Here is a 25,263-nt window from a genome sequence, read left to right as displayed (position 1 = left end):
ATCAGCTAGTTTCCTGCTTCATGTGATTCGCACTTGGAGACCTGTGAGCGATGTCTCCATGCTTCGAGTTTGTGGTCCGGTGACAGCATCAAGGCATTTTATGAATTTCATTCTGACTGCTCGTGACTTGATTGCGGCACTTACTGGTCACATTTATCATGTTTAGGCGACCGAAATAAGGCTTATTGATTGCCTTGTGACGCGCCTTGCATTTGGGCAGGAGTCCAGAGACAAACTTCTCAGACTGTACTAAAGATGTAAAAAAAATAGAGTTTCTCAATCAATGCGTCAAATCAGACCCCATATTAGATATGGAGGATCGTAGTGGAAGACAGGAGGTCGAAAGAGAGGTCACAATGCCCAAGTTGTCACAATCCCCTGATCGCCACCCCATGTGGCCCCCCTTACGCGTGGCTCTAGCCAATGAATGGACAGGGACAACCAAGTTTCACTTTTGCGGGTGGTTCCCCCCCCCCTTTTTTCCCTGCTCCGCCACCATATCAGCAGGTGCCCTGCTTTGGGGCCCCAAGCATGACTTGTCTATAAAACTACCTAAACCAATAATGCCACGGGGCTTTTGTAAGATGTAGCCTGGATGGAGGGTCGGAAAACTGATCGTTGCATTGACAGGGGAGGTCTACCCTACACCCGTAAAACACCGAGGCGTAATTACAGCCAACTATTCCGAAGAATGGGTCGAATCGTGACGACGAATCCTTGTAAGGAACCTTCCTAGAAAACACGTTGTTTAGCTTTTGCTCCCTGTCACATGCTCTTAGAGAATGAATAAATAAATCGGTGGATTCAGGCAGCAGTTGATACAATTTGTATTTCCACAAGTAGTTTCGGAAAAAGTCTATGTGAAATTGTGCTTCATCACGTTGTACAACGGAAGAAACAAGTGTGGGACTTACCCTTTTTCTTGGGGGGGCCAATGGCCTCAAAAGACTGGATCGAAGATCGTCCGGGACTCCGTGATCTTCAGGACATCTAATGTCAGCACAGCAGTGGAAGATATCTATATCTTTTGCTCAGGACGATGTCGTGCCGGAGGATCGATTCCAAGCATCTTTGTCAACGACAATCGTAGTAGGCGTGGCATCAAGGAATGCCTTTAGAGCCAGGCCCTCCGCATTTTGGACCTTTGAAGAAACCATCCAGGCTTTTCTGACGCGCGTCATAAGGCGATGAACCCAGACCACCCGGCGCACGCTTGAGATCAAGCAAGTGGTCTTTGCCATTGATGACATGAACAGTCATAGAATGTCCGCTAAGTGGTAGTAAAATTCTCTGATTTCCCACTGCAGGCTCGATTTTCCGTGACGTCGTGCTTTTGGTCGGGACCCGGTGAATTGTCAACTCCAGGAAAGCTGTATTGTTCCAAGCCGGAAGGTACTCTAAGGGTCGGCCGTACCTGAGGATTTCAACGTTGGGACCAAGAGTCACTCGATGAGCATTAAACTTGCTTAATAGCGACTGCCATAACACCGACAAAAAAAGGCCGTGGGAGACGACTGCGACGCATTCCTGTACTGTGTCTTGTGCATCATCTGGGTATGTAGCGAGCAAGGGGAGAATGAAATCGGCCAAAAACGAGTCAGCCCTGCTTTGCATGCTCTCGGCGGTCTCCTGTGGCCTAAAACTTGGATCTTCTTGATTCGGCACATGAGGATCAAAGGCATGTTGTGCCCGCCTCGAGGTCCAAGGTGCAAGTTCCAATGATCCAAAATCTTGTTCTCTCAGAAGCTCGAGCTTGACGACCTCTGGTACTCTCTGCTCGCCAATGGACTTGGCCGCTTGGTGTCTCTGAAGCTCTTCGGCCGTCATATACGCTCGTTGAAGATCAGAGGCATATATACGTGTGAATCGTAAATTGCGGTGAGTCGTGAGGTATCTACCTAACCGTTGGGTTTGCGCCACTCCATGGTTGGTTAATCTTGAATCAGAAACGCCAGCAAGGAGACCGGCAATATTATGCTCTGTCTCCCCGTGCCGGACGAGGAATAGATGCATAGGAAACTGAGAGCTGAAGTTGGTGCAGGGAAGAACCAAAATACAGGTCTGTGGTACGCGATACACAATCGGGGTGGTTTAGCGGGAGCCCCATGCCCGGACCAAACGGGGGAAGGTTTGCCGGTCAGCCACTACGAAACTTGAGCTCGCCAGATTTCTTTTTGTCCTGCACGCTCATCCTCCTCCAGAGGACCGATCAATCAGGCCAACTTTTTGAACGAAATCCTCATTCCAAGGAACTTGATCCAGTTCGCGAAGGCCCATATTGCATAAGACCGCCCAGGAATTCAATTGACCTTTCTCCGGCAACATCATCCGACCTCAAATATCCTCATTATCGGAGATCTATAACAAAATGGACGGGTATACTACCCAACCTGCGACACGCTTGATTCAGTTTTGTTGATGCACCGCTACAGTCTTACACCTGCAGAGCAGAGAGAGCTCAACTCTCGGATGGAGAGAAAGCAGATGAAAGAATTTATGACGGTGAAATTCCCTCTCTACAATATCCCAATTGCAGATCACGTTACTGACCTCAACTCTTTCTCCCAGATGTATTCCAAACTCGTCCAGCGATGCTTCGATGACTGCGTCAACGATTTCACGACCAAGTCCTTGATTTCGAGAGAAGAGGGATGTGTGATGCGATGTGTTGATAAGTATCTGAAAGGATCTGAGCGACTCGGACAACGTTTCCAAGAGCAGAATGCAGCCATGATGCAGGCAGGCCAATTACCCGGCAGATAGACTTCAACTCATTCACAGCGCACGCTCGCAAAACATTGTATACTATGGGAGGCAGAATGCATGCACAGATCTTTTCTGTACCAACAAAGAGCTCAAGGGATCTGGCATTTCACGTGCCTAGGAACATTGATGCAATTATGGGTGACGCAAAAATGCCCTCAATCCAATGACACGGAGACAAACTCGGTGGGCAATCCGTATACTATTTTCTCCAACGTGCGATGGCGCAAGGTTTTATTTATCTATCCGGTTCAACATTCTCTACGCGAAATGCACAGATACCCACCCCGACTCGGTACGCGCATCCCTCAAAGGGAAATTTTCTCCGGTGCGGATCCTGGGGGGGGAAGGCAAATTCTCGGTCCCCTCATATTGGCACGCTCTTTCCTTGGAAGACATTCTCGGACGAGCCAAAAGCATGTGTATTCATGATGACGGCCTTTGGAAGGAGATGAACGGCTCCGCTCGTGGGACTGTCGGGTGTGATCCCGGGATAATCCCTTCTTCACCCGGGAATCCCTCTGCCTACACCCCACATAAAATACAAACCCCACTTCGGCATTCCTACTCTTCTGTCATAAATTTATATTGGGTCATTTCTCTGTTTTTCTTCAGTCATTCCTCTTCTTGCTGCTACTGACCCATTCAAAATGTCTGCCGATACTGTTGGAAAGGTAGGTCTAGCTAGGAGGAGACCTCGAGAAGCTATGCTAACTCTTGTATTTCATAGACCATTACTTGCAAGGTACCAATGTACGATTTTCCGCAGCTCCTGTCAGTGTCTGATCTGATATAGGCCGCCGTTGCCTGGGAGGCCGGCAAAGACCTTACGATCGAGGATGTCGAGGTTGCGCCTCCAAAAGCCCACGAAGTCCGTATTCAGATCTACTATACCGGTGTCTGCCACACTGGTAAGCGGTCCAGTCGACTAGAAATGAAAAAGAGAGCTGGCCACTGAACATGAGATAGATGCCTACACGCTTTCTGGCAAAGACCCAGAGGGTGCGTTCCCAATCATTCTAGGACACGAGGGTGCAGGTATTGTCGAATCCGTGGGTCAGGGTGTCACCAACGTGAAACCTGGAGACGCTGTCGTTGCGCTCTAGTAGGTCTCTGCCGTTCCGACAGGATTTCGACTAATTCCAAAAGCACCCCGGAATGCAGAGAGTGCAAGTTCTGCAAGTCTGGTAAAACCAACTTGTGCGGAAAGATCCGAGCCACCCAGGGCAAAGGCGTCATGCCAGATGGTACCTCAAGATTCAAGTGCAAGGGCCAAGATATTCTTCACTTCATGGGCACTTCGACCTTTTCCCAGTACACTGTCGTCGCTGATATCTCGGTGGTGGCCATCACGGACGAGGCCCCGATGGACAGGACCTGCCTGTTGGGTTGTGGCATCACCACCGGATACGGAGCCGCCGTCATTACCGCCAACGTCGAGGAAGGCTCCAACGTTGCTGTCTTCGGCGCGGGTTGTGTTGGTCTCTCAGTTATCCAAGGAGCCGTCAAGAACAAGGCCGGCAGGATTATTGTTGTCGACGTCAATGATAAGAAAGAGGAATGGGCCAAAAAATTCGGCGGTACCGACTTTGTCAATCCCACGAAATTGTCCGGCCAGACTATCCAGGAGAAGTTGATCGAAATGACCGATGGCGGTTGTGACTACACCTTCGACTGCACAGGTAACGTCCAAGTCATGAGAGCTGCGCTCGAGGTATGTTGAATTTGAAGTCTCACTGATTTCTGACTCTGGATATTAACCATTGAAATAGGCCTGCCACAAAGGTTGGGGTCAATCCATCATCATTGGCGTTGGTGAGTGTTCCCCCATACAATGCTTCCCTCCCTGCTCAAATGCACAATGCTGACTTGCATAAAGCTCCCGCTGGTGCCGAAATCTCCACGAGGCCCTTCCAGCTCGTCACCGGTCGTGTCTGGCGAGGCTGTGCTTTCGGTGGTGTCAAAGGCCGAACGCAACTCCCCGGTCTTGTCCAGGACTACATGGATGGAAAGCTGAAAGGTTTGTCCATTTCCAAATGCCTTTGAGCCTTGACTAACTCACCGTATTCGACGAATTCATCACGCATAGACAGCCCTTGTCCAAGATTAACGAAGCTTTCCACGATATGCACGCTGGTGATTGCATCCGTTGTGTGGTTGATATGGGAGCAAAGGCTTGACAACACTCGGGCCCCCACCAATCCTCGAGGCTATGAGAACCTTTTCCTCTGTCGACTCATGACGGATTTGGTCCTGGCGGAGCACACAGATGCAGCGAAGTTAGGAGGGATAATTGGAACACGATAATTCGGGTATGTCACATACCGATATGTTTGGAGTGACCAGCTTTTTACGTAGCGAAAAGTTTCCGTGTACCGTGGCAAGAAAAATGAGGTCATGCTTGAATTTTCGTCTACTTTTCGAATTTCTGAACATTGTATGTCGCTATTTGTTTACCTATATCCCCAAAACTTTGGTCGCAGGTAGCACAGTCAAGAACTCCTCAGCCTCTCACTGAAACTTGTGCATGGCCCAACGGGTCAAGCTGATGTCGCTGAATATTCTCGTTGAACGCCAAGCTGAGGCACGAGATCATGCTTCGTGAGATCCGTCACCGCGTTAAAGGTGAGGAAGGAGTGTGTAATGCGAGCTGTATCGAGGATGGTCGCAAGCACATCTGAATTCATTGCATCTGCTGGAATATCGTGAGATTGGCATTGATGGGTAAAAGAGAAACCCATTTCGGAAGAACAGGATCTTGAAATAACGTCATATCAAATTACGAGATGCGTCTCATAGGGAGTTAAAGAGATCTTCCGAGCTGCCCCAGAGCTTGGACTGGCCACTCTAAAGGAAAAAAGGGTCTGTTGATGACCGGTTGAGCATCAAGATTCCAAGCAGAGGGGTCTGCATTCAATCATGTCCATATGTTGAAGGAAGAGCCATCTCTAGCCAACAGCACTTAGATTTCAACGGAGCCTTTTGTCCTACGATAAGGGAGGGGCTCTGCGAACAAATCACGCATGCAGGCGCACGACCATGGAGTTATACACGAACTTTCCGATCTGAAGCATATTATGTAAAGGTTTGGCTACAGCACCTACGGAGATGCTACATCGGCATTTGGAATGAGTATCGCTTCTAGCAGGACACAAGATGAAACCATCACCGCCGGTTTGAGCCAGCACCCTGCCCGAAATTTCATCCCTAGGTCAAAGGTTTCAATAGAAGCGAGAGAGATGTTTTCTTGCCGGTACATGAACGGCACCAAAGCCTGTCTGTGAACGGCAAATGCTTAGCCCATTTCAGCACACCCTTTGGTTTGACGATGGCTCGATCTTGCTTGCGATACGGGGGTTGATGGAACTCTTCGGTGGTGACGCCCCTCCCACGTGGCTGGCATTTCTTCGCCAGTTGTAACCACCTGGATGCCACCCGTGAATGGATGACCATAGCCCCGAAACGTACTGCGAGACGAGAGGGGACACACCGGAGTTTTGCATACGCATGGAGCCTCCTAGGCGGCTGCGCCAGTGTTCCCGGAGCCGGGCCAGTCTGGTGCCGACAGAGACCAGCTAACAGAATCTGCCTAAGCTTCGCCGCTCCCTCAAATTCAAACACCTATGTTGAGCATGCGACTTGGCTCTGTTATTCCGCGACCTGTTGGTGGGATGCCCGGCCCATGCAAAGCAGGCCAAGTCTCACTAACAAGCAACCAGTCCATTTTACCCACAACGATCTCGGACTTTCGACACCTCGCTTATCCGTGGCCGACGCCTTACTAACTTTGTTACGGTTGTTGCCCCCCACTTTCTCGCCTAAACACCGCTTATATCACTAACGACTTCGTCTTTTCGTTCTTTTTCTGCTGGATTACATTCATCAAGGAGGCAGTCTGTTCCTGAACTCCTGACTCAATATTGCACTAATGGCTCTGTAACACTTCGTTTACCGTCTACCCCCTGATCTTTATCGGCCACCCTTGATTTTCCATCCTCGTTGATGTCACCTTCATTTTGACTAGCTATTCCATTTCCTCATTTTCGGCCCCTAATTGAGAATACAGGGAGACAGGTGGCCTTCTCCAATAGACGTGGATTCAGCATGCACTATCAAAATCTCGACCTTGAGATCCGGGAGCCTTTGCTGAAGAAAGAAGTAAATTCTTTGCCCCAGGAGAAGACCGACTGCGGCGGGCAAATCCAAAATCTGACAGATGACTTTCCATTGCGTTTGTATTCTCTCAATTGCCACTTCTTCTTGATCTGACCGCTATGCAGCAAGTTGGACCTGGGCGAAGCCAAATAGTCAGGGGAAACTTTTCCCACAAACTATCGCCCATCGAGGTTACAAGGCGGAACATCCGGAGAACACCTTGAAAGCTTTCCAAGGTGCTGTCGAGGTTGGAACCCATGCGATCGAGACAGATATCCATCTGTCAAAAGACGGCGTTGTGGTCTTGTCCCACGTAAGACACGATCGCCGCTGAGGCGGTTTCGGCTGATCATCAATTAGGATGGAGATCTCAAACGGTGCTTCGGGCATCAGGAGAAGATCATCGATTGCAGGTGGGAATATCTGAGTTCCCTTCGCACACTCAAAGCGCCTCATGAACCCATGCCTCGCCTTCTCGATTTGCTTGAATATGTGGCACAACCAGGCCTGGAGCATATCTGGTTATTGCTCGATATCAAGCTTGACAACAACTCCGACGACGTCATGAGATTAATGGCGACGACGCTGGCATCAGTCGATCCCGGCCATCGGGCTTGGAATGAGCGGGTGGTGCTTGGGATATGGGCAGCCAAATTTCTCCCTCTATGCACAAAATACCTCCCAAGCTTCCCGGTCACGCACATTGGATTTTCCACATGTTACGCCAGGCAATTTTTGAAGGTCCCGAATGTGTCGTTCAACATGTTGCAAAAGGTTCTGTTTGGACCTCTCGGGGCGCGGTTTATGCGAGACGTACGAAAAGCAGAGCGACCACTCTATGTGTGGACGGTCAACGACACAAATCTGATGAAATGGTGTATTCAAAAAAACGTCGACGGCGTCATCACAGACGATCCAAAGAGGTTCAAGCGCATCTGCGACGAGTGGGATGAGCGGGAGCCCGTAGCCAGGGTCAGCTTGAAGCAGTGGCTCTATACACTGTGGCTGTGGATTATGGTTGGCGTTTTCTTCACGCCCTTCAAGCGCAAGTTTCCCGAGACTGTAGAGCAGTTCATTAGAAGGAACGATCTGGAAGCGAAGGCGGTATCAAGGGATTGAATGATGACCGTAAATCGCGAAGAGAAAAGACCGACTAGACTAATGTTACAGACAGAGTACAGATTATGAGGGACGACCACCATGAGTCAATGAATAAAAAAGCTTAGACCGCATTTTTCTTTATGCTCACTGTTTGGGCAAATGCATGGTTGGTCGACTGTGTATTTCCCAGTCCCAAACCCCCCACACTTTTGGAATGACGCGTGAATTTCGCCTCGCCAGGCCGCGTCAAAACCTCGCACTCACTCATCCCTACATCAGCCTCCCGTCTCCCTGCTCAATGCTGCAAAGATGCCTCGTGAAATCATCACCATCCAAGCAGGCCAGTGCGGGAATGCCATCGGAGCCAGGTTCTGGCAGCAATTGTGTCAAGAGCATGGTATCAGTAGTGACGGAAATCTCGAAGATTTCGCGACCGAAGGTGGTGACCGCAAAGACGTCTTCTTCTACCAGAGTGATGACACCCGTTACATCCCCCGTGCGATCCTCATTGACCTTGAACCTCGGGTCATCAACAGCATCCAAAGTGGCCCGTATAAGAATATTTACAACCCTGAGAATGTCTTCATTGGGGAGCATGGGATGGGGGCAGGAAACAACTGGGCCGCCGGATATGCTGCCGGGGAGAGGGTACAAGAGGAGATATTTGACATGATCGATCGAGAGGCAGATGGCAGCGATTCATTGGAGGGATTCATGCTCCTGCACTCGATCGCTGGCGGTACCGGTTCCGGTCTGGGTTCCTATCTCCTCGAGCGGATGAATGACCGTTTCCCCAAGAAGATCATTCAAACATATTCGGTGTTTCCCGATACTGCTATTGGAGACGTGGTGGTGAATCCATACAACAGTCTGCTCACTATGCGGCGTTTGACTCAGAATGCTGACTCGGTGGTGGTCCTCGACAACGGCGCTCTATCGCGGATAGCATCTGAAAGACTACATGTGCAGGAGCCATCATTCCAGCAAACGAATCAATTGGTGTCGACAGTCATGTCGGCTTCTACGACCACACTCAGATATCCCGGATACATGCACAATGATCTTGTGGGAATCATCGCCTCCCTGATTCCGACCCCGCGATGCCACTTCCTCATGACCGCTTACACTCCATTCACTGGCGACAATGTGGACCAGGCCAAGACGGTGCGGAAGACCACAGTTCTTGACGTGATGCGACGCCTTCTTCAACCGAAGAATCGAATGGTCTCCATCACCCCTTCCAAGTCGTCTTGTTACATCTCCATTTTGAACATCATCCAAGGCGAAGCTGATCCAACGGATGTCCACAAATCGCTCCTCCGGATTCGGGAGCGCCGAATGGCCAATTTCATTCCTTGGGGTCCCGCTTCAATTCAAGTGGCCTTGACCAAGAAATCCCCATATCTGCAGAATACCCACCGCGTATCAGGACTCATGCTGGCGAACCACACGAGTGTGTCAACGCTTTTCAGAAGGATTGTTGTCCAGTACGAAAAAATGAGAAAGCGAAATGCCTATTTGGAGCAGTACAAGAAGGAAGCCCCATTCGCGGAAGGCTTGGGCGAATTTGACGAAGCCAAAGAGGTCGTGACGGGACTCATTGGTGAATATGAGGCTGCTGAAAAGGACGATTATCTCGATCCGGACGCTGGAGAAAAGAAAGCAGATGCTACTTGAGAGAGCGATGACAAGGCGAGAACTCACCAAATCACAAAACGTTCACAAAGGATGGATGACAAGATGTTATCACAACCGGCATATCACACCAAAAATTCACAGCACATGCCACGGTCACCGGAGTCAGCAATTTTTTCTGCGACAGGAAGAGAGTGCGTGAACAAGCTCAATCAAGCGGGCCTGCGCCAAAAATGGCCGTGGAGTGTTGAAGTTATCGGTAGCAATAGATTGGATTGGATTTGCTCCCAACCACAGCTTGTGAAGGAGATAGCCTGTTCGTGGCGTGGTGGGGCCAAGCCGTCGGCTTTGACCAGCAGGACCATGACAAAGAGTCAACAAGGAAGATGCAGGTGTAGATCTGGCTAGGAGATCGAAGTTCCGGATAATCCCCTGGTGCACATGACCAGAAAAAAGGTCAGCGTACTTGAGAACGGAGTCCTCCGTCTGCAAAGCTGCCTGAACGACATGTTGTGGCAGCAAGCGGATGAGCAAGGACAGATTCGGAATGAGACTGGGCGGCAAGGAGGTCGAGTTACCATAGAAGGTTGTCGTTGGTGACAAGCGGACAACAAATATAATTGTGTCAAAGCGTGGGTTGCAGTATCAAATGGCAAATGATATGATAGAGGCGCGCAGTGGTTCATCCAAGCAAGCGCCTGGTCAGTCCAGGTCAGCACAGACGTCGAGCACAGATTAAAAAAAACTGGAGGCCGGGCCCAGCAATCTGGACCATTGGGATGTTACCACGTCGAACGACTTGGGATTCCGGAGGTTTTCTCTGGATCTGGAGTTAGATCTAGATGCGATGGCATTGAACAGAGGGAAGGAAAGGACTAGGGGATGATGATCCTCAAACTGTGCTGGGACAATGATAATCTAGAACAATTGAGAGATGGAATATTCAGTTGATAGGGACGAGGGTTTGAGTTTCGCAGTTTAGTAGCCATTAGGTCGGAACCACTATCCCAGACGACGACGGGAACGGGGGGAGAGATGAATGTGAGTGGAACTGGGCCCTGAAGTTGAGCCAAAACCCCCCTCTCATTGCCTTTCCATCTTCATCTCTTGCCTCGTTTCGTGTCGCCGCTCGCCTCCGTCACCTCCTGCGCCTCTCGCTTACCTGTGCATCGGATTTGGGTCTCTTCTGGCTCCTGCGACGGCTTTCCATAGCTCCACTAAATAGGATCAGATGCCTCATTTCGACATCCCCTCATCCACTTCCACACGCAGCCGCTATCCCCGTCCCTTTAACAACTCACTTACCCGTCCCGACCGCCACTGGAATCCGTCATCCTCGTAAACTTACCAGTCGCCGTCCTTCACCATTCAAGCCTCTAACCCACTCTTGGTTACTTGCTGCTGCTCGCCTCATTGCCTCAGACAGCAGCCACCAAGTCACCGCTGCTGCCTCACGGGACTCGGCTACCAAGTCAAACTTCACTTTCTACTACTTTGACGTATCTGTCTTTCTCGACTTCTTCCTGCATTTGCTACTCCAACCACCACCACCATCAAAACATAAACGCTTTATTGTCACCAAAATTCATCTACAAATTACCCGTCACTAAGTCACCTGCCGCACAGCAAAACCGCTACTTCCGGCCTTTGTCATCCGTCACGACCCTGTTGACCAGCACCTGTTTCTTATCACCCACTTCCGCAGTTTTCTCACTCCTCAACCCACGTCTTTCAATATGCGCTCTCGATCAGGTTCCGCAACTTCCAACAATTCCAGCAAGGAGCTCCTTCCAGACAACATGGCCATCCAAGTCACAATCAGTGGCGGCAAGAGTAAGTATTGCCTCATATACCAACACCACCGTCAGATTACTAAGAAATTACTCTCAGCTATTAAATTGAATGTGCGTCCTGTTCACACAGTCTCCAATGTCCTCGAGTTCCTCTCTGCCTCAACCACTCTCCCGGCGGACGTCCAGCTCTTGCTCGAAGGGAAACCCTTAAACCCCTCTACCACCGTTGGAGACCTCAAGCTAGAAGAATCATCTGTATTACAACTGTCATCTCCGTCCCGAAGTACGACGCCTACAGATTCCCCCAAGCCTCCACTGTCGTCAGCAGACATGGCCACCAACAATCTCCCAACGTCTTCTACATCAACCCCAACCCCGTCGGGGGCTGCCACACCCACCAAGAGAAAGTCCAATAAGCCTCGTTGTTCAAAAGATGGCTGTAAAGCGCCCGCTCAACCCATTGTTGGAGACTGCGGTTTCTGCCAGAAACGATTCTGCGGCAAGCACCGTATGTTAGAATCTCACAACTGTGAAGGCCTTGAGGACGCTAGGCGCGCAGACAAGGATAGAAATGCCGCCAAGTTGGAAGGTGAACGGACTGTCATGCTCCGCGGGTTGTAAAAGACAAACCTCGGTCACCTCGGTCGAGCTGGGAATGAACACCCGTACACTGATATCACTGTGATTCGGTCTGGTTGAGCATCGATTGTGGTAACTTTCGATTTCATCACTGGCGCAATTACAGGACATGGCGTTTCGATGAACCCAAGGGTGGCTAATCTGTATTTGCTTGGGCTTTTGGGGTTGGTTCGGAAACGGAAAGCATTTTGCCACTACAAGCAAACATCAGGGCCCTGGGTCATTGGATTGGAATGGGAAGGAGAATGGACAGGGCATTTGGGGATACGGTGCGGACGACTTTTGTCCTGTCCGCAAGGCGTCGGCTTCGGTTAACGGTCAGGCTAGGGATTGATTTCTGGACGTGGCATTTGATCTAAGAGGTATCTATACAGTACAGAAACATAACCAATAACAGAATCAAGACATAGCGCAATGGAAAGATCCATTGGACAATCCTACCGGACTGAGTCAATTTAATCTCGTTGCATTCCAAACCATAACTATTTAATCGAAACTGTAACACATTTCGTTTTGCGTTACTGATTCTGAATGCCAACAAGATAAAAAAGTAATTTGAAACGGTTCAAGGGTTGAAAGTCAAAAATTCACAACTAACCAGCTTAAGCCATGGCTTGTGAGTTGGTAAATGTTCAATACACAAGGATGAGGGCGTTGTTGGAGGTTGGGTGGGTTTCCACTTCCCACTCTGGTTTCATGTCTCGATTCATAATACTCGATCTTCCAATTCTTCTATCGTTCCAGTCTTCAGCCGAAATCTCGGCATGTGGTCCGTAGTTTGGATTCCATATAATTGAATCATGATCCTTTCGGTTGTATGTCGCTCTGTGTCGTCTGTTTACTTGGGTGCTCAGGCGGAAGGAGCCAGATTGGGCTCCCAGACTTGGCTCAGGGAGTTGCTTAGGACTGCTCTGGGGCAAGCCCCCAAACCCCCGGCCTCGCTGCGCCCGAGTCACCACATGATTGAGCCGGCCACATTGGTCTTGGCGGTGCACACATGCGGCCCTACAACCATTCACGTGATTGGCCAATCCTCGGGATCCGGAAAATCTATAATCCGGAAAATGCCAAATCCTTTGCTCTGATTGGCCGACCCCATCGGGTCCAATCCGTGGCCCACCCAGAGAATGCCGCCCTGATCGGATCCAGTCTATGGATCACCTGTGGATCAACGATGCCCTGTGCCGTAATCCTTGGCACGTGGTCCCGTGACACGTACGATATCCCCCATCGGATCCAGTCCATGGACCACAAAGCAGACGACGGTATACCCAATTAGGAAAGCCGACAACGATATCGGCTATATATCTAGCAAATATCGGTACATGAGGCCTAGATATCGGCGATGAGATCGGTATCTGCTAGTTCGGAGCACTGTCCATTATCGATAATTAGGAACCGACAGCGCGTAAAGGACGCTTGTAGCGATAGATCCGACTTCCTCACCTGAACCGGGAGCCGTAAGAGACTACGCAGGGTCTTGCTAACGATATTGAATGCTGCAATGCCTGTCGAGGCCTCCTGAAAGACAGGGTTGCTCCTTTCGACGGCTGTCGCGATCTCCTGTATCCTGGCGTATGCTTTTAGTAGTGTAAACGGCTGATGCCTAGTGCCAAGAGCCCCTATTCCCTGGCCTATATAGCTACAATCTGTAAACGAGTTTTCACCTCTTCTATCCGCATCTCGCTCAGTTCGATATAATATCGACATGGTTGCTTGAGGGTTTGATTAGCCATGGAATAAAGCCTGATAGTTTGTTATTTGTCGCGAGGTCCACGCGTAGAGCCGTTTCCAGTAATGAACCCGCCTTTCAGGTTGAGGAATCCTTGCCGCTCTACTAATCGGGACCACCTCGGAAGGTCGATGTGATACCCTGGCGACGTCACCTACGCAGCTCGACCCCTACACGTCTTCTCTCGACCACATCGCTGAACACCTAGCTGTATACTTTCTCTGCCTCTTGTGATTAGACGCCGATCAGCTTTTCCCCATCTAAAGTTGCGTCTTCTGGAACTTTCCTACCGTGAGATTTGTTTCTCCCTTGCCAGCTTCTTCCTTATTTCGACATCGTCCCCTCTCTTTGTCGGCTGGCCCATTATGGGGGAATTCACTTCCTATATTTACGCTGCAGATTATTGCCGCAGGAAAGAAAATGGAGTTCTTGAGGAAACACCGAAGGCTAGAGCAGACGTCTCTTCCCACATCCGCTCATTATACGACGCTGGGGTGCCCATCTACAGTAAAGAAATGATTCGGGACGTTGTCGACCAGCTTCAGAGCGGGCATCAGAAAGTCTTGGTCAGAGGACTCGACGGAAACATTGTCGGTTTCCACATAGAAACCGGACAAATTTCTGATTCAATTGATGGGTTCGACTTCGTTATGTGCGTTGAATAAATATTCTTGACCATAAAAGGAGTGCCTTTTTAAAATAGATCGCTAACCACCATCACAGCGGAGCCCCTTTTATTATGTTTGTTTCCCCGCAAGCGCTTATCCATCAGGCTTTCGGATATGTCCATCGTATTGCGTACTGCAGCCTACAAATCTTTCACAACTTAGAAAAACGCCACAGATTGACAAATGAAATCGTTCACGTCACCCCCCGGCTCTCACCAAAGCAAGCTGAAGACTTCTTTGAGACGAACAAGCAGGCCTGGGCTACTCACGAGGTCCGAGGACAACTCCAGTCGATGCTTTCGTCAAAATCTCTTAGTCACGTCAACAAGATTGTAGCCTTCGCATGCGGCACGATGGCTTTGACTGATCAAGAGTCATGGTCTATAAGGTCGACGTACCAGCATGCATTAATCACAACCCTCCGAGATGACTTGAGTGAGCTACAACAAACGCAGCACTCCATCCAATGTTGTGCGCAAGACCCAGCCTATACCGACACTGATCGAGACATCCTCCAAAAATCAGGCATCAATGTTCTTGACAATCCACAAGGGTTTTTGGAGGTGGACGATTCGACGGTGGTGCTTTCCTTCGGCGCCGAAGTCCCAGTGAGACAAATCATTGCGGACATTGCTCGACCGGCCATGATGATCTGGGACCGAAGCCAGTACACCGAGGACGAACTCAACAAGTCACTTACGTGAGATCTTCCCCGCTTAAATTTTCGTCGATGGGTTAAGTAAGGGCATATACTAATGAATTCCCAGGACGGACCCTGATTCCCCTCGCCTAACCGAAATGATTCAAAATTTTTACGAAGAGATTGATTTTCCTGGTGATCTGGACGCGTTCAATCTCAGTGCCGTCTATGTCAGACGAAAGTCATGAAGAGGTGTGAGTACTAACCCCCAAGTTAGTGTTGCCCTGGGGGGGGAAGAAGCCTCCTCAATTTTACTGCATCTGCTTTCCACTATCTACTCTTCGTACCACCTTCATACGTGATTCATCCTTTTCCTATTTACGCCATTTGCATTAAGGCTGTCGGGTTGTTCCTGACTAACCTCTTTAACTAGTTCTCTAGCATTACGACCATCTTTCTCCAGGACACGTCTTCTTGCACGCGGAAACTTGAAGATTCCGGGACGCATACGGACGCAACACTTTGGCACACCATAATTCTGCGGGCACCCAGTTCAATGAAGCTGTGCTTCGTGCATGCTACTTGCGGAAAAGACTTGTGGCCTCTACTGGAGGCCACTCACTCGATTGCATCAATCCATGTCACCATCAGTTCTGCCGAAGTCTGGTGTGTTCCCGACTGAAAGAAATCTACGCGGCGCGTTTCACCTTCCAGAGCTTGCTCGCAATCTGAGGCTGTTGATCCTTACCTAGGACTAGACTTTCTGACAATGATGGTCCAAGGTAGATGGAATCTTTATCCTACAAATTGCTACCAAGTTCGCCCTCCTGAATTTTGGGTGGCTTTGAGTGCATGCGTGCTGGGAGACCTTCAGCTGTTTGGGACATACGGAAGCAAATTGACATTACCTGTTGAGAGTTCCTCCGCACTCAGCCCTCCGGATCTGCTCATTGAAAAACAGCCTATCGCTCTGTTGAAAGTGGCGATAAAGCACGCAAAACTCGGCATTGCAAAGTCCTGAAAGCTCTACTTGCGTGTACGCCCAACTCTCCCGACTTGCTGACTGATGCCTTGAGTCGTTATATGACTCTGCTCACTCGGTCTAGCAGCGGCTCAGAGACTATCAGATTGTTGACACAGCATTTCAGCCCCCTTTCTGCAGAATCACGTACGTGGCTGATCCTGCATTCATGCGCAGTGGGCGACATAATGCTCTTGGAGGAGTTCTCAAAAACGGAACCGCTCTTCAGTCATCGCGTTTACGACGCCGGTGGTCTTATACCAACATACGTCCGTTTCGCTATCCGCTGCGGCAATGTTGATAGCTTGCGCTTCTTGCTCGATCATGGAGTTCTTTGAAAATCAGACTCGGCAATCACTGAAAATGGCGACGGAGTAGGCTCTGTCATTTAATCAAAACACCAGAATTGGCGACGACGAGGTTATATCTCAGTCTTCAGAGTCCTGTACGACTTGTTCTGAAGATGATGTAGAGTGATGCTTTGGAGAATTGAGCGCTGCCAAATTACAATGGGCGTAGTTTTTGTGTGGCATACCAAGATAAAATTTAGTGCCGCAAGCACTTTTTTGTGCACACCTTCGTAAGTTATCTAAAAATAATGCCCGGTTAAGAGGCAAGTATAGTCGATCGCTGGGGAGCCAGATTAGGCCCTCATTGCGGCTCAGTCTATCGCTTGGGATCCGTTTGAGAGGTGCTCAGGGAGTACTCCGTGAGGCTCAGTTCAAGCTCAGGTTAAAGCGGCCTTCGCTCACCCTCTAGGATCGAACCGTATTTGGGAAATAGGTTTTTCGCTCGCGAGTAATCTACGTACTCCAAGGGCAGTAAGTATATGTCACAATCGTCAACCCTGTCATGTCGGTATGCTTCCGCATCATGCTACTGGGATAATCAAATATTTTGGGATTCTTCGACCCAGTTGAGGAGTGTGGAAGTCCCGGTCATGTTCATTTCCAGTAGCAAGGATCGAATTTTGCAACTTCAATTCTGAAACCATCTTCACCTGGAGCCAGTCGTTGTCAAGGTGACAGAGCTCTCCTTGACAGAACGAACGATGTTTTCTCAAAGCAGCCCCGAAGCCATGGAAATTCTCCGAAATGAAATCCTCGATTTCAGATCCTCGATCTTGCCATTCGTGAGATAAAACATCTTCAGACATTTCAAGGGGTAGTCTCTCGGTTCTCCCAGAAATTGAAGGTGCTGATCTTCTCCATACTCCAGGCATTGACAGCCCCATTAGCAGGAACAGTTTCTTGAAACCTTCCCACGTCTCTCTTGCGTTTACAGTAAGTCCGCGCGCACGTCTCGACAGCTTTCCAGTCGTCCGAATTCAAATAGCTTTTCAAGCACTTGCCATCGTCGTGTAATCTGACAAAAGCCTCACGGACCCACGTGAGGCAATTAAATGCGGAATCATCCCGTTGGATGCAAACTTCTCGGAGGACCGACTGCAGACGACATTCGTCTGTGACTTTGGCAATGGCGACACGGATTAAACAGGTCTGAGCCGCCGAGTGGGAAGGGATATCCTGTTCCTCGTAAAGGTGTTTGCCAGACTTCTCAGGAAGATGCGCAACATGATAGCGGGTGCCCGGGTCTTTTCTTGAGGCTGTTTGGGGCCCTACGACGATAGACCAATGGTAGGAGTCGCAGTTGAAATCACTGCGGAAAGAAGATGTTGCTGAAGAGCCGCCACGTGGATAGAGGGCAATATAGATTCGAGGTTTATCCTTTGCTGGTTTCAGCGACGAAGTGGATGACAACGAACGGAGGAATGGTGGTCGTGATGTGGAAGTCGACGTCATTGCGGGCTCGAAGAGCTTGGTTGCTCTTGAACTATTAGGATGATGGATATTCAGTCATCGGGACGAATTTGAAGAGATCAAGTGGGTGGTGGGACATGATGAAGCAGAGAGCATTGCATCTGTGAAGCTATTTTTTTCTTCCTAGATAAGTATGATAGTAGCTACGACTTCGGTGGGGTTAAGGAATGGAGAATCGAAGGGGGGCCATTGGCTCGCTTCTTTCTCCGGCTAAACTACTAAGTTGGGGGGGCGGATGCTCTGAGAGCGTTTTACTCGACAACCACGTCGATTCAGGATCCATGAATGGCATCAATCGATTTTTGAGTTGATCTGAGTATAAAGGCGTATTTTATCGTATTGCTGTGTCCCGCAAAAAGGGATATGGCTTAGCCTCGTATCCTGATAATGGAAGAATAACAGTGAAGATTTTCACATCACTTTTCTCAACAATGATGAGGCCTCATAGCTTTCGACGGAGCAAAGCCCACCTGGACGAAGGGGGTCGATACTATCGCTTCAATGTCGCACGAGGACTAGAAGAGATCGGATTGGAAGACTCGAAGACAAGAAAAGAGATAGCTGCGGCGACGCAGGAAGTGTTCAAACAGATGACAGCGTGTGCGAATAGGGTATCCGTGAAGCAAGGTTAGGTTCACTCCTATTGATGATAATGGAATCCTTGGACGTTCGTATCTAATGTATCTGGTACACAGTCTCTCAGAAGTACAATATCCCATTCAGTCTGCGAGGTGTTCCCGTGATCGACAAGTTTGCGGACCGTCCAACTGACCTGGCTGATCTGGGTAAGGCGCTCTTCCCCCGGCGTGGATCTCGTCGACGTCAAATATTCGTACTGAGCGGGCTCGGCGGGATGGGTCAATCACAATTAGCGGCACAATTCGCGAGACGGAACCATAGCAAATACAGTGCTGTGCTCTGGCTGGACGGGAGCTCAGAAGAGAACTTGAAGCAAAGCATCGCCTATGCAGCCACGCGGATTCCGGCAGAACATGTCCCGGAGACAGTCAGAACGTTTACAACAAGCGGAGTCGTGGATATCCTTTTGATGTCATCCGCAGGAAGAACGAACCAGCTGCCAATCTCCTCCTGTGTTGGGCTTTTTTAGACACCCGAAATTTATGCTTCCGCTGGGTCGTCAACGACTGGGTGGAGATCTTGGAGTTAGAGGGTCATGCGGAGGAAGATAGATCAGGATACGATGATAACTCAACTGACATTCTTAATGGTTTTGTTCGCCTGGGCAACTTCTACACTGATCAAGCCAAACTGAGGAAAGCAGAGGAGATGTATAAGCGGGCACTGCGAGGCTACGAGCAGGCACTGGTAAGAAGCACACGTCGACACTCGGCACGGTCCACGGTCTAGGCAACGTCTACAGAAATCAAGGAAAGCTGAACCAGGCGAAGGAGATGTACGAGCGAGCACTGCGAGGCTACGAGAAAGCACTGGGTAAGGAGCACACGTCGATACTTAGCGTGGTCCACAATCTAGGCGCCCTCTACGCCGATCAAGGGAAGCTAGACCAGGCGGAGGAGATGTGCGAGCGGTCACTACATGGCTACGAGAAAGCACTACACTATTTATGGTCTTGGTTTGCTCTATCACAGGCAGGGCAAAACAGAAGAGGCCAGAAATATGCTCCAGCGCACAGTGTTCGGCCGAGAAAAGATTCTGGGAGAAAATCATCCTGACACCTTAGAGGTGGCTAATCTCTTGATGACGCTGCCATTTGCTGTGGAAGAAAGAGAGGAAGAAAGTCCAAGTACCAATAGCAGCCACAATGCAACAAGGAAACGCGATCGCTAGAAGTGTGGACGCTGGCTGAAAGGTTCGAGAGCTGGCCGTTCTTAAACGTGGCTGAGAGAAAATTTTTCATTAATCTTTCTCTTACTTTCTTTTTTACAACTTTAATAGAAAGAGGTCTGGAGAAACACTTGTATATTAGAGCGTCGAGTATCTAGAATGTTCTTTCAAGTATCGTAGCAATTTGTCGAACAAGGTCTCATTGAATGGCTGAATAATAGCAAGTGCCCCTTTATTAGGAAAAGGGGTTATCACCCCTATGCAGGATTTAGGGGTGGGAATAGGAGAAGAAAAGGGTCAACTCAACGCGTATATATACCAGTAACCTGGCAGGACCGGTTGCGAGGTAGACAGAGCATTCAATACATCTCAAGTTGTTCCCCAGTTTGACACAATTTCTGTTACGATGCTGACTGCAGCCCGCCGACACTTGGTCACGTGGCGGTACATTTGTATAGCTACTTAGTCTGGAAGGTCTGCTGCGGACAGGATACGTACCGCGCGTCCTGCGCCTTGTCCATAACTCCTTGAGCTGTGTCTTGTCCTAGTCATCAAGCCTGCCTCGCCTGTTGAATGGCACAGGTTATCAAAGACGATGATGAGCCGAGATCTAGTCGTCCTACCGTTCACACTCCAGAGTTGAAAGAAGAAGTACTTACTAAAGTACGTCTCGATCGGTATGGTCGAGAGAAAATTCTACGTTGATGTTGCGGCTGAGATTAAGATAGTATCTCCTCAGACGGCGTGGAGAGTTCTGAAAGCTGCCGGGTTTCACAAAACCAAACCGACTCGCGAACCAGGACTGACAAAGGCTATGAAAGACGCTCGGCTCGAGTTCTGTCTTCAATACGAACACTGGACAATAGAAGACTGGAAGACCGTGATATGGTCTGACAAAACTTCGGTAGTTCTCGGTCATAGAAGAGGTGGTTATCGAACTTGCAAAAAGCGTGTTATGCGCGAAAGATGGAAAGGATATTGGAGTTCATGTTCTGGGGCTGCTTTACGTACGATAAGAAGGTCTTTGTCATATATGGAAGCCGGAGACTGCTTAAGGGAAGAAAGAAGCCGAAAACGAGTTCGAGCGATCAATCGTGAAATAGAACCAGCTCTTCGTGAAGAATGGGAGCTGACGACGGGAATGAGAAGACTCGATTTACGAGGTAAAGAGGAAGAAAGGCAAAGTGGAAGTTCAACGCTTCAACAGGTAAGATCGTTCGACGAAAAGGAAATGGGGTCGATTGGTATCGATATCAACGGTATATTCTCAAGCCAAAGCTTTTCGCAAAGGAGTGTGTGAGAACTCGCCTAGTACGATCGTGGAAGACAACGCACCATCCCATGCCTCGGTGCATCAGAACATGATTTTCGATCGTGAAGGAGTCATCAAGCTTCTCTGGCCAGGAAACTCGCCAGATTTGAATATAATCGAACCTTGTTGGCCATATCTCAAGCGTATCGCCACGAAGAAAGGTGCGCTTTCGAGTTCAAACAAGGCGTGGATCAAGGCGTGGAATGAACTTCCTCAACACCAGATTCAGAAGTGGATCGAGAGCATTGTACTGCATATTCGAAAAGTGATTTAACTGGAAGGAGACAATGGCTAGGCCACGTCCCCCGGGGGGAACTTTTGGAAGCGATCTCCGTACCCGCTTTATTGACCTGACAATAACAGAGATTATGAAGTAGAAATGGTCTATGGAATGGATCGGATTAGAGGGGGTATAAATGTGAGGGTTCTAGGGCGAGGATCCAATCAATGTATGCCAGACAAGACGTAGCACGATGAGAGTCAAAGATAGAATGCTACGCAGGGAGTGCTTGAAGAACCCCTGGAAACGTGATCCTTGGCACGTGGTCTCGCGACAATATCGTACGGGCACAGAATATAGTGATCAACATCGTCTACATATGGTCCACGGACTGGATCCGATGGGGGATAACGTACGGGCACGGGGATACTGTGATCCACGTATGGTCCATGGACTGGATCCGATCAGGGGCCTGGCAGGCAGGGGCATTCCTGGGTGTGCCGTGACTGGATCCGATGGATTTGGTAATGTTCGGATTATGGATTTTCCGGATTGTGCGTGGTTGGCAATCACGTGATGCAAAAGGCTTGGCAATATCGAACGCAGTGAGGCCTGGGAGGGTAGGAGCGAGCTGAGATGTAGCTACCCTTCTGCCATTCTCTTCACTTGGTCGGGGCCTGACAGTAGGTAAGGCTGCTTTTGCATTGCTGCCTGCGCCATGCACAACAGATGCTCGCAACCTCACGCCAGCGCATACTCGTCTACCTGAAACGTTTGTGCTTCATGGCCTCAGACTGGTCTTCGTTCAAAATGTCCTCCATTCAATATCCTCCATGAACACGTATTCGCGCGGACAATCCTAATTTGCGTAGTCCTGCTTCGGTCTGACTTGTAAACAGCAATTCTACCTTACACCTCTTCTACTTACCTTCGATAACTTTACCAGCGATTGATTCGTCGACCCCGCGATCCACTGCTTAACCAGCGAATCGCACAATGGATCCTCTGTCCATGACGGCTAGCATTATTGCTATTTTGCAGCTCACTTCAGCGCTCACAAGCTACATCAACGACGCCAAAAATGCAACGAAAGAGCAGGCTCAGCTGGCGATTGAAGCCAGTAATCTCTACGGTCTGTTGACCGCACTGCGCTTTCGAGTCGAAGAAGCCCGATACAACGATCCATGGTTCAATCAAGTGAAGCTGTTGGGAACCGAAAATGGCCCTCTGGACCAATTCAAGGACGTTCTTGAGACAATTGTGAAGCAGCTACCGTCATCCAGGAAAAGAGACCAGGTTAAATCGATATTATTGTGGAAACTCAGCAAAAAGGAGGTGGAAAATACGTTATCTCGAATAGAGCGTCTCAAATCGCTCATCAATTGTGCCTTGACAAATGACTTAACGTACGTACAACGGTATGTGGGGTTGGAGAGCCTACTAATAATGGAAGGACGTTGTCGAAGGCAATCCACGACGACGTCGTTGCTATAAAGGAACAAAACGAAAAACTTCAGAGTAGCACAGAGGCAATTCATGGGGGTGTCATCGTTGCGAAAGAACAAATCGAGACCCTGGTGGATCGTAAGTGACATGACTATCTATACAGATGGCAGACCTAATATGGTCACTATAGGAGAGCTACGAAATGGATTGTCGCAATGGTTGGGACTACCAGACCCGTCTCCTAATTACCACGCGGCACTTCGGAAGCGTCATCCCAGGACTGGGCTGTGGTTGCTTAATGGCCAAGATTTCCTCGATTGGAAAAGCTCGACTTCTTCTCTGATGTGGCTCCACGGAAATGGTACGTCGCTATCGCGGTATCTAATGATAGAATTGACGGAATTTCGCAGCGGGCTGTGGCAAGACCGTTCTCAGGTAAGCTCGGCGAAAGTTGTACCTGGAAAATATGAGGCTGACTGACGGACCAGTTCTGCAACGCTACAGCATGTTCTGGAGCATCGGCAGTCTCAACCCGACATGATTGTGAGCTATTTCTACTTTGACTTCAATGATGTCGAGAAGCAATCCTGGCAAAAAGCTATCCGATTATCGCTGTTTCAGTTTGCTCTCCAGTGCAGCGGTATTCTCGAGGATCTCGAAAAGTTGTACCAAAATTGCGGAAAAGGACAGCAACAGCCCTCTGAAGCCGCCATCCAGTCACTGTTTAGAGAGGCAGTGGCTCATCCCGGGCAGAAGTTCATTTTCCTCGACGCACTGGATGAATGTTCAGACCGGGAAGATTTGTTGTCTTTTCTGGTCGAGCTGATGGGCTCGAAACCACGGGACCTCCATGTCTTAGCCACGAGTCGCCGGGAAAAGGACATCGAAGACGAGTTAAGTTCGGTTGCTAACCACAACGTGAATATTCAAAGTGCCCTGGTGGATGCTGACATCTGTGTCTACATTCACGATCGGATGGCTACGGACAAAAGCCTGAAGAAATGGCCACCATCAGTGCAGGATGAAATAACCACTGTGTTAATGGACAAGGCGGGTGGCATGTATGGGTGGCATTCCGTCACACTATATATGGTTTTGCTGATAGCGGGGCAGGTTTCGCTGGGTATATTGTCAGCTAGAATCACTTCGTCACTGTCTCCAGCTAAGTGCCCTCAGGAGGACGTTATCATCGTTGCCAAAGACCCTGGACGAGACATACAATCGAATATTACAAGGCCTCGGATCGACCAACCAGCTTCAGACTGCGATTAAGGCTCTACGGTGGCTATGTTTCTCGGATCGTCCTTTACTTTTAGCAGAAATGGTCGAAATTTTTGCAATAGAAAATGGAGATCGGAGAGGATTTTTCCCAGAGGAACGTCTCCCCGATCCTAAAGATGTGATGGTTATCTGCTCCAGTCTGATCACTTTTAATTCTATTGAAAATGAAGAAGGCGACAACGAGTTACAACACAGCGGTATTGAAGGTGAGAACAGCTCACAGGACCGTGGTGAAGATGGTCGCAAGGTCCGAGTTCAGCTCGCGCACTTTTCGGTGAAGGAGTTTCTCTTATCCGATCGGTGTGCCTTTAGGTTAGAGTTTCGACCCCAAATCTGCCACCTTGTGATTGCGGAGGGTTGTCTACATTATTTGCTACACCTTAGCCAGAACGGACCCCTAACCGAAGAGGTCGTCAAGGAGTATCCGCTGGCTTTATATGCAGCAGAGTATTGGTGGCAGCATGCACAAAACCTTAGGGGTACGCTAAACGATACCTTGTCGGATCTCGTGTTACGTCTCTTGACGGATGATACTGCATTACTTTCGTGGTTACAGCTTTACGAAATTGATATACCATGGCAAGGATTTCAGCTACATCTATGGTCTAATGAAATTGCCCAGTCTCTCTACTATGCGGCATATATAGGCGTACCACAAATTGTCGAGAGAATGATAGAACGGGCTGTCGATGTCAATGCTCAAGGAGGACTGCATGGCAGTGCGCTACAAGCCGCATCATTCTGTGGCCATGAGAAGGTGGTGAAGATGCTGATAGATGCCGGGGCAGATGTCAATGCTCAAGGAGGAGAGTATGGCAATGCACTGCAGGCCGCATCAGTATGTGGCCATGAGAAGGTGGTGAAAATGCTGATGGACGCCGGAGCGGATATCAATACTCAAGGAGGACGGCATCACAATGCACTACATGCCGCATCAGAACGTGGCCATGAGAAGGTGGTGAAGATGCTGGTGGATGCTGGGGCGGATGTCCATGCTCAAGGAGGATTCTATGGCAATTCCCTGCAAGCCGCATCATTCCATGGCGACGAGAAGGTGGCGAAGATGCTGATGGATGCCGGAGCGGATGTCAATGCTCAAGGAGGGGAGTATGGCAATGCACTGCAGGCCGCATCATTATGTGGCCATGAGAAGGTGGTGAAGATGCTGATAGATGCCGGAGCGGATGTCAATGCTCAAGGAGGGGAGTATGGCAATGCACTGCAGGCCGCA

General features: G+C 49.4%; 8 protein-coding genes across 8 annotated transcripts in view; 6 read left to right on the top strand and 2 right to left on the bottom strand.

Annotated features, from left to right (window-relative positions):
* Nucleotides 1-1,101: 1,101 nt before the first annotated feature.
* Nucleotides 1,102-2,013, bottom strand: Z518_06330 (uncharacterized protein; the record flags this gene model as incomplete). The annotated part of the gene is made up of 1 exon (XM_013417140.1): nucleotides 1,102-2,013. One exon carries the CDS (start codon nucleotides 2,011-2,013, stop codon nucleotides 1,102-1,104), a length of 912 nt encoding a protein of 303 aa, XP_013272594.1.
* A 1,400-nt stretch (nucleotides 2,014-3,413) lies between these two features.
* Nucleotides 3,414-8,037, top strand: Z518_06329 (S-(hydroxymethyl)glutathione dehydrogenase; the record flags this gene model as incomplete). The annotated part of the gene is made up of 10 exons (XM_013417139.1): nucleotides 3,414-3,437; nucleotides 3,494-3,508; nucleotides 3,560-3,674; nucleotides 3,733-3,868; nucleotides 3,913-4,477; nucleotides 4,536-4,578; nucleotides 4,643-4,783; nucleotides 6,830-6,994; nucleotides 7,044-7,231; nucleotides 7,279-8,037. 10 exons carry the CDS (start codon nucleotides 3,414-3,416, stop codon nucleotides 8,035-8,037), a joined length of 2,151 nt encoding a protein of 716 aa, XP_013272593.1.
* A 291-nt stretch (nucleotides 8,038-8,328) lies between these two features.
* On the top strand, nucleotides 8,329-9,696 carry Z518_06328 (tubulin gamma chain; the record flags this gene model as incomplete). The annotated part of the gene is made up of 1 exon (XM_013417138.1): nucleotides 8,329-9,696. One exon carries the CDS (start codon nucleotides 8,329-8,331, stop codon nucleotides 9,694-9,696), a length of 1,368 nt encoding a protein of 455 aa, XP_013272592.1.
* A 1,694-nt stretch (nucleotides 9,697-11,390) lies between these two features.
* Z518_06327 (uncharacterized protein) lies at nucleotides 11,391-12,068 on the top strand (the record flags this gene model as incomplete). The annotated part of the gene is made up of 2 exons (XM_013417137.1): nucleotides 11,391-11,487; nucleotides 11,545-12,068. The coding sequence occupies 2 exons, from the start codon at nucleotides 11,391-11,393 to the stop codon at nucleotides 12,066-12,068; spliced, it is 621 nt and encodes a 206-aa protein (XP_013272591.1).
* Nucleotides 12,069-14,183: 2,115 nt separating this feature from the next.
* Z518_06326 (uncharacterized protein) lies at nucleotides 14,184-15,374 on the top strand (the record flags this gene model as incomplete). The annotated part of the gene is made up of 3 exons (XM_013417136.1): nucleotides 14,184-14,470; nucleotides 14,542-15,177; nucleotides 15,254-15,374. The coding sequence occupies 3 exons, from the start codon at nucleotides 14,184-14,186 to the stop codon at nucleotides 15,372-15,374; spliced, it is 1,044 nt and encodes a 347-aa protein (XP_013272590.1).
* A 1,930-nt stretch (nucleotides 15,375-17,304) lies between these two features.
* Z518_06325 (uncharacterized protein) lies at nucleotides 17,305-17,949 on the bottom strand (the record flags this gene model as incomplete). Its single annotated transcript, XM_013417135.1, has 1 exon — nucleotides 17,305-17,949. One exon carries the CDS (start codon nucleotides 17,947-17,949, stop codon nucleotides 17,305-17,307), a length of 645 nt encoding a protein of 214 aa, XP_013272589.1.
* Nucleotides 17,950-18,398: 449 nt separating this feature from the next.
* Nucleotides 18,399-19,661, top strand: Z518_06324 (uncharacterized protein; the record flags this gene model as incomplete). The annotated part of the gene is made up of 4 exons (XM_013417134.1): nucleotides 18,399-18,594; nucleotides 18,663-18,981; nucleotides 19,029-19,293; nucleotides 19,377-19,661. 4 exons carry the CDS (start codon nucleotides 18,399-18,401, stop codon nucleotides 19,659-19,661), a joined length of 1,065 nt encoding a protein of 354 aa, XP_013272588.1.
* A 2,640-nt stretch (nucleotides 19,662-22,301) lies between these two features.
* The window catches only part of Z518_06323 (uncharacterized protein), a gene marked incomplete at both ends in the record, with an annotated part of 3,739 nt that continues 777 nt past the window's right edge, over nucleotides 22,302-25,263 (top strand). The window contains 7 exon segments of the mRNA XM_013417133.1: nucleotides 22,302-22,711; nucleotides 22,759-22,889; nucleotides 22,915-23,112; nucleotides 23,162-23,186; nucleotides 23,240-23,812; nucleotides 23,928-25,188; nucleotides 25,205-25,238. Coding sequence (XP_013272587.1) covers nucleotides 22,302-22,711; nucleotides 22,759-22,889; nucleotides 22,915-23,112; nucleotides 23,162-23,186; nucleotides 23,240-23,812; nucleotides 23,928-25,188; nucleotides 25,205-25,238 — 2,632 coding nt within the window.

This window comes from Rhinocladiella mackenziei, assembly GCF_000835555.1.
Source record: "Rhinocladiella mackenziei CBS 650.93 unplaced genomic scaffold supercont1.4, whole genome shotgun sequence".
Lineage (NCBI taxonomy): Eukaryota > Fungi > Ascomycota > Eurotiomycetes > Chaetothyriales > Herpotrichiellaceae > Rhinocladiella > Rhinocladiella mackenziei.
The sequence above is the reverse complement of the archived record's forward strand: the minus strand, read 5'-3'. Positions and strand labels throughout refer to the sequence as shown.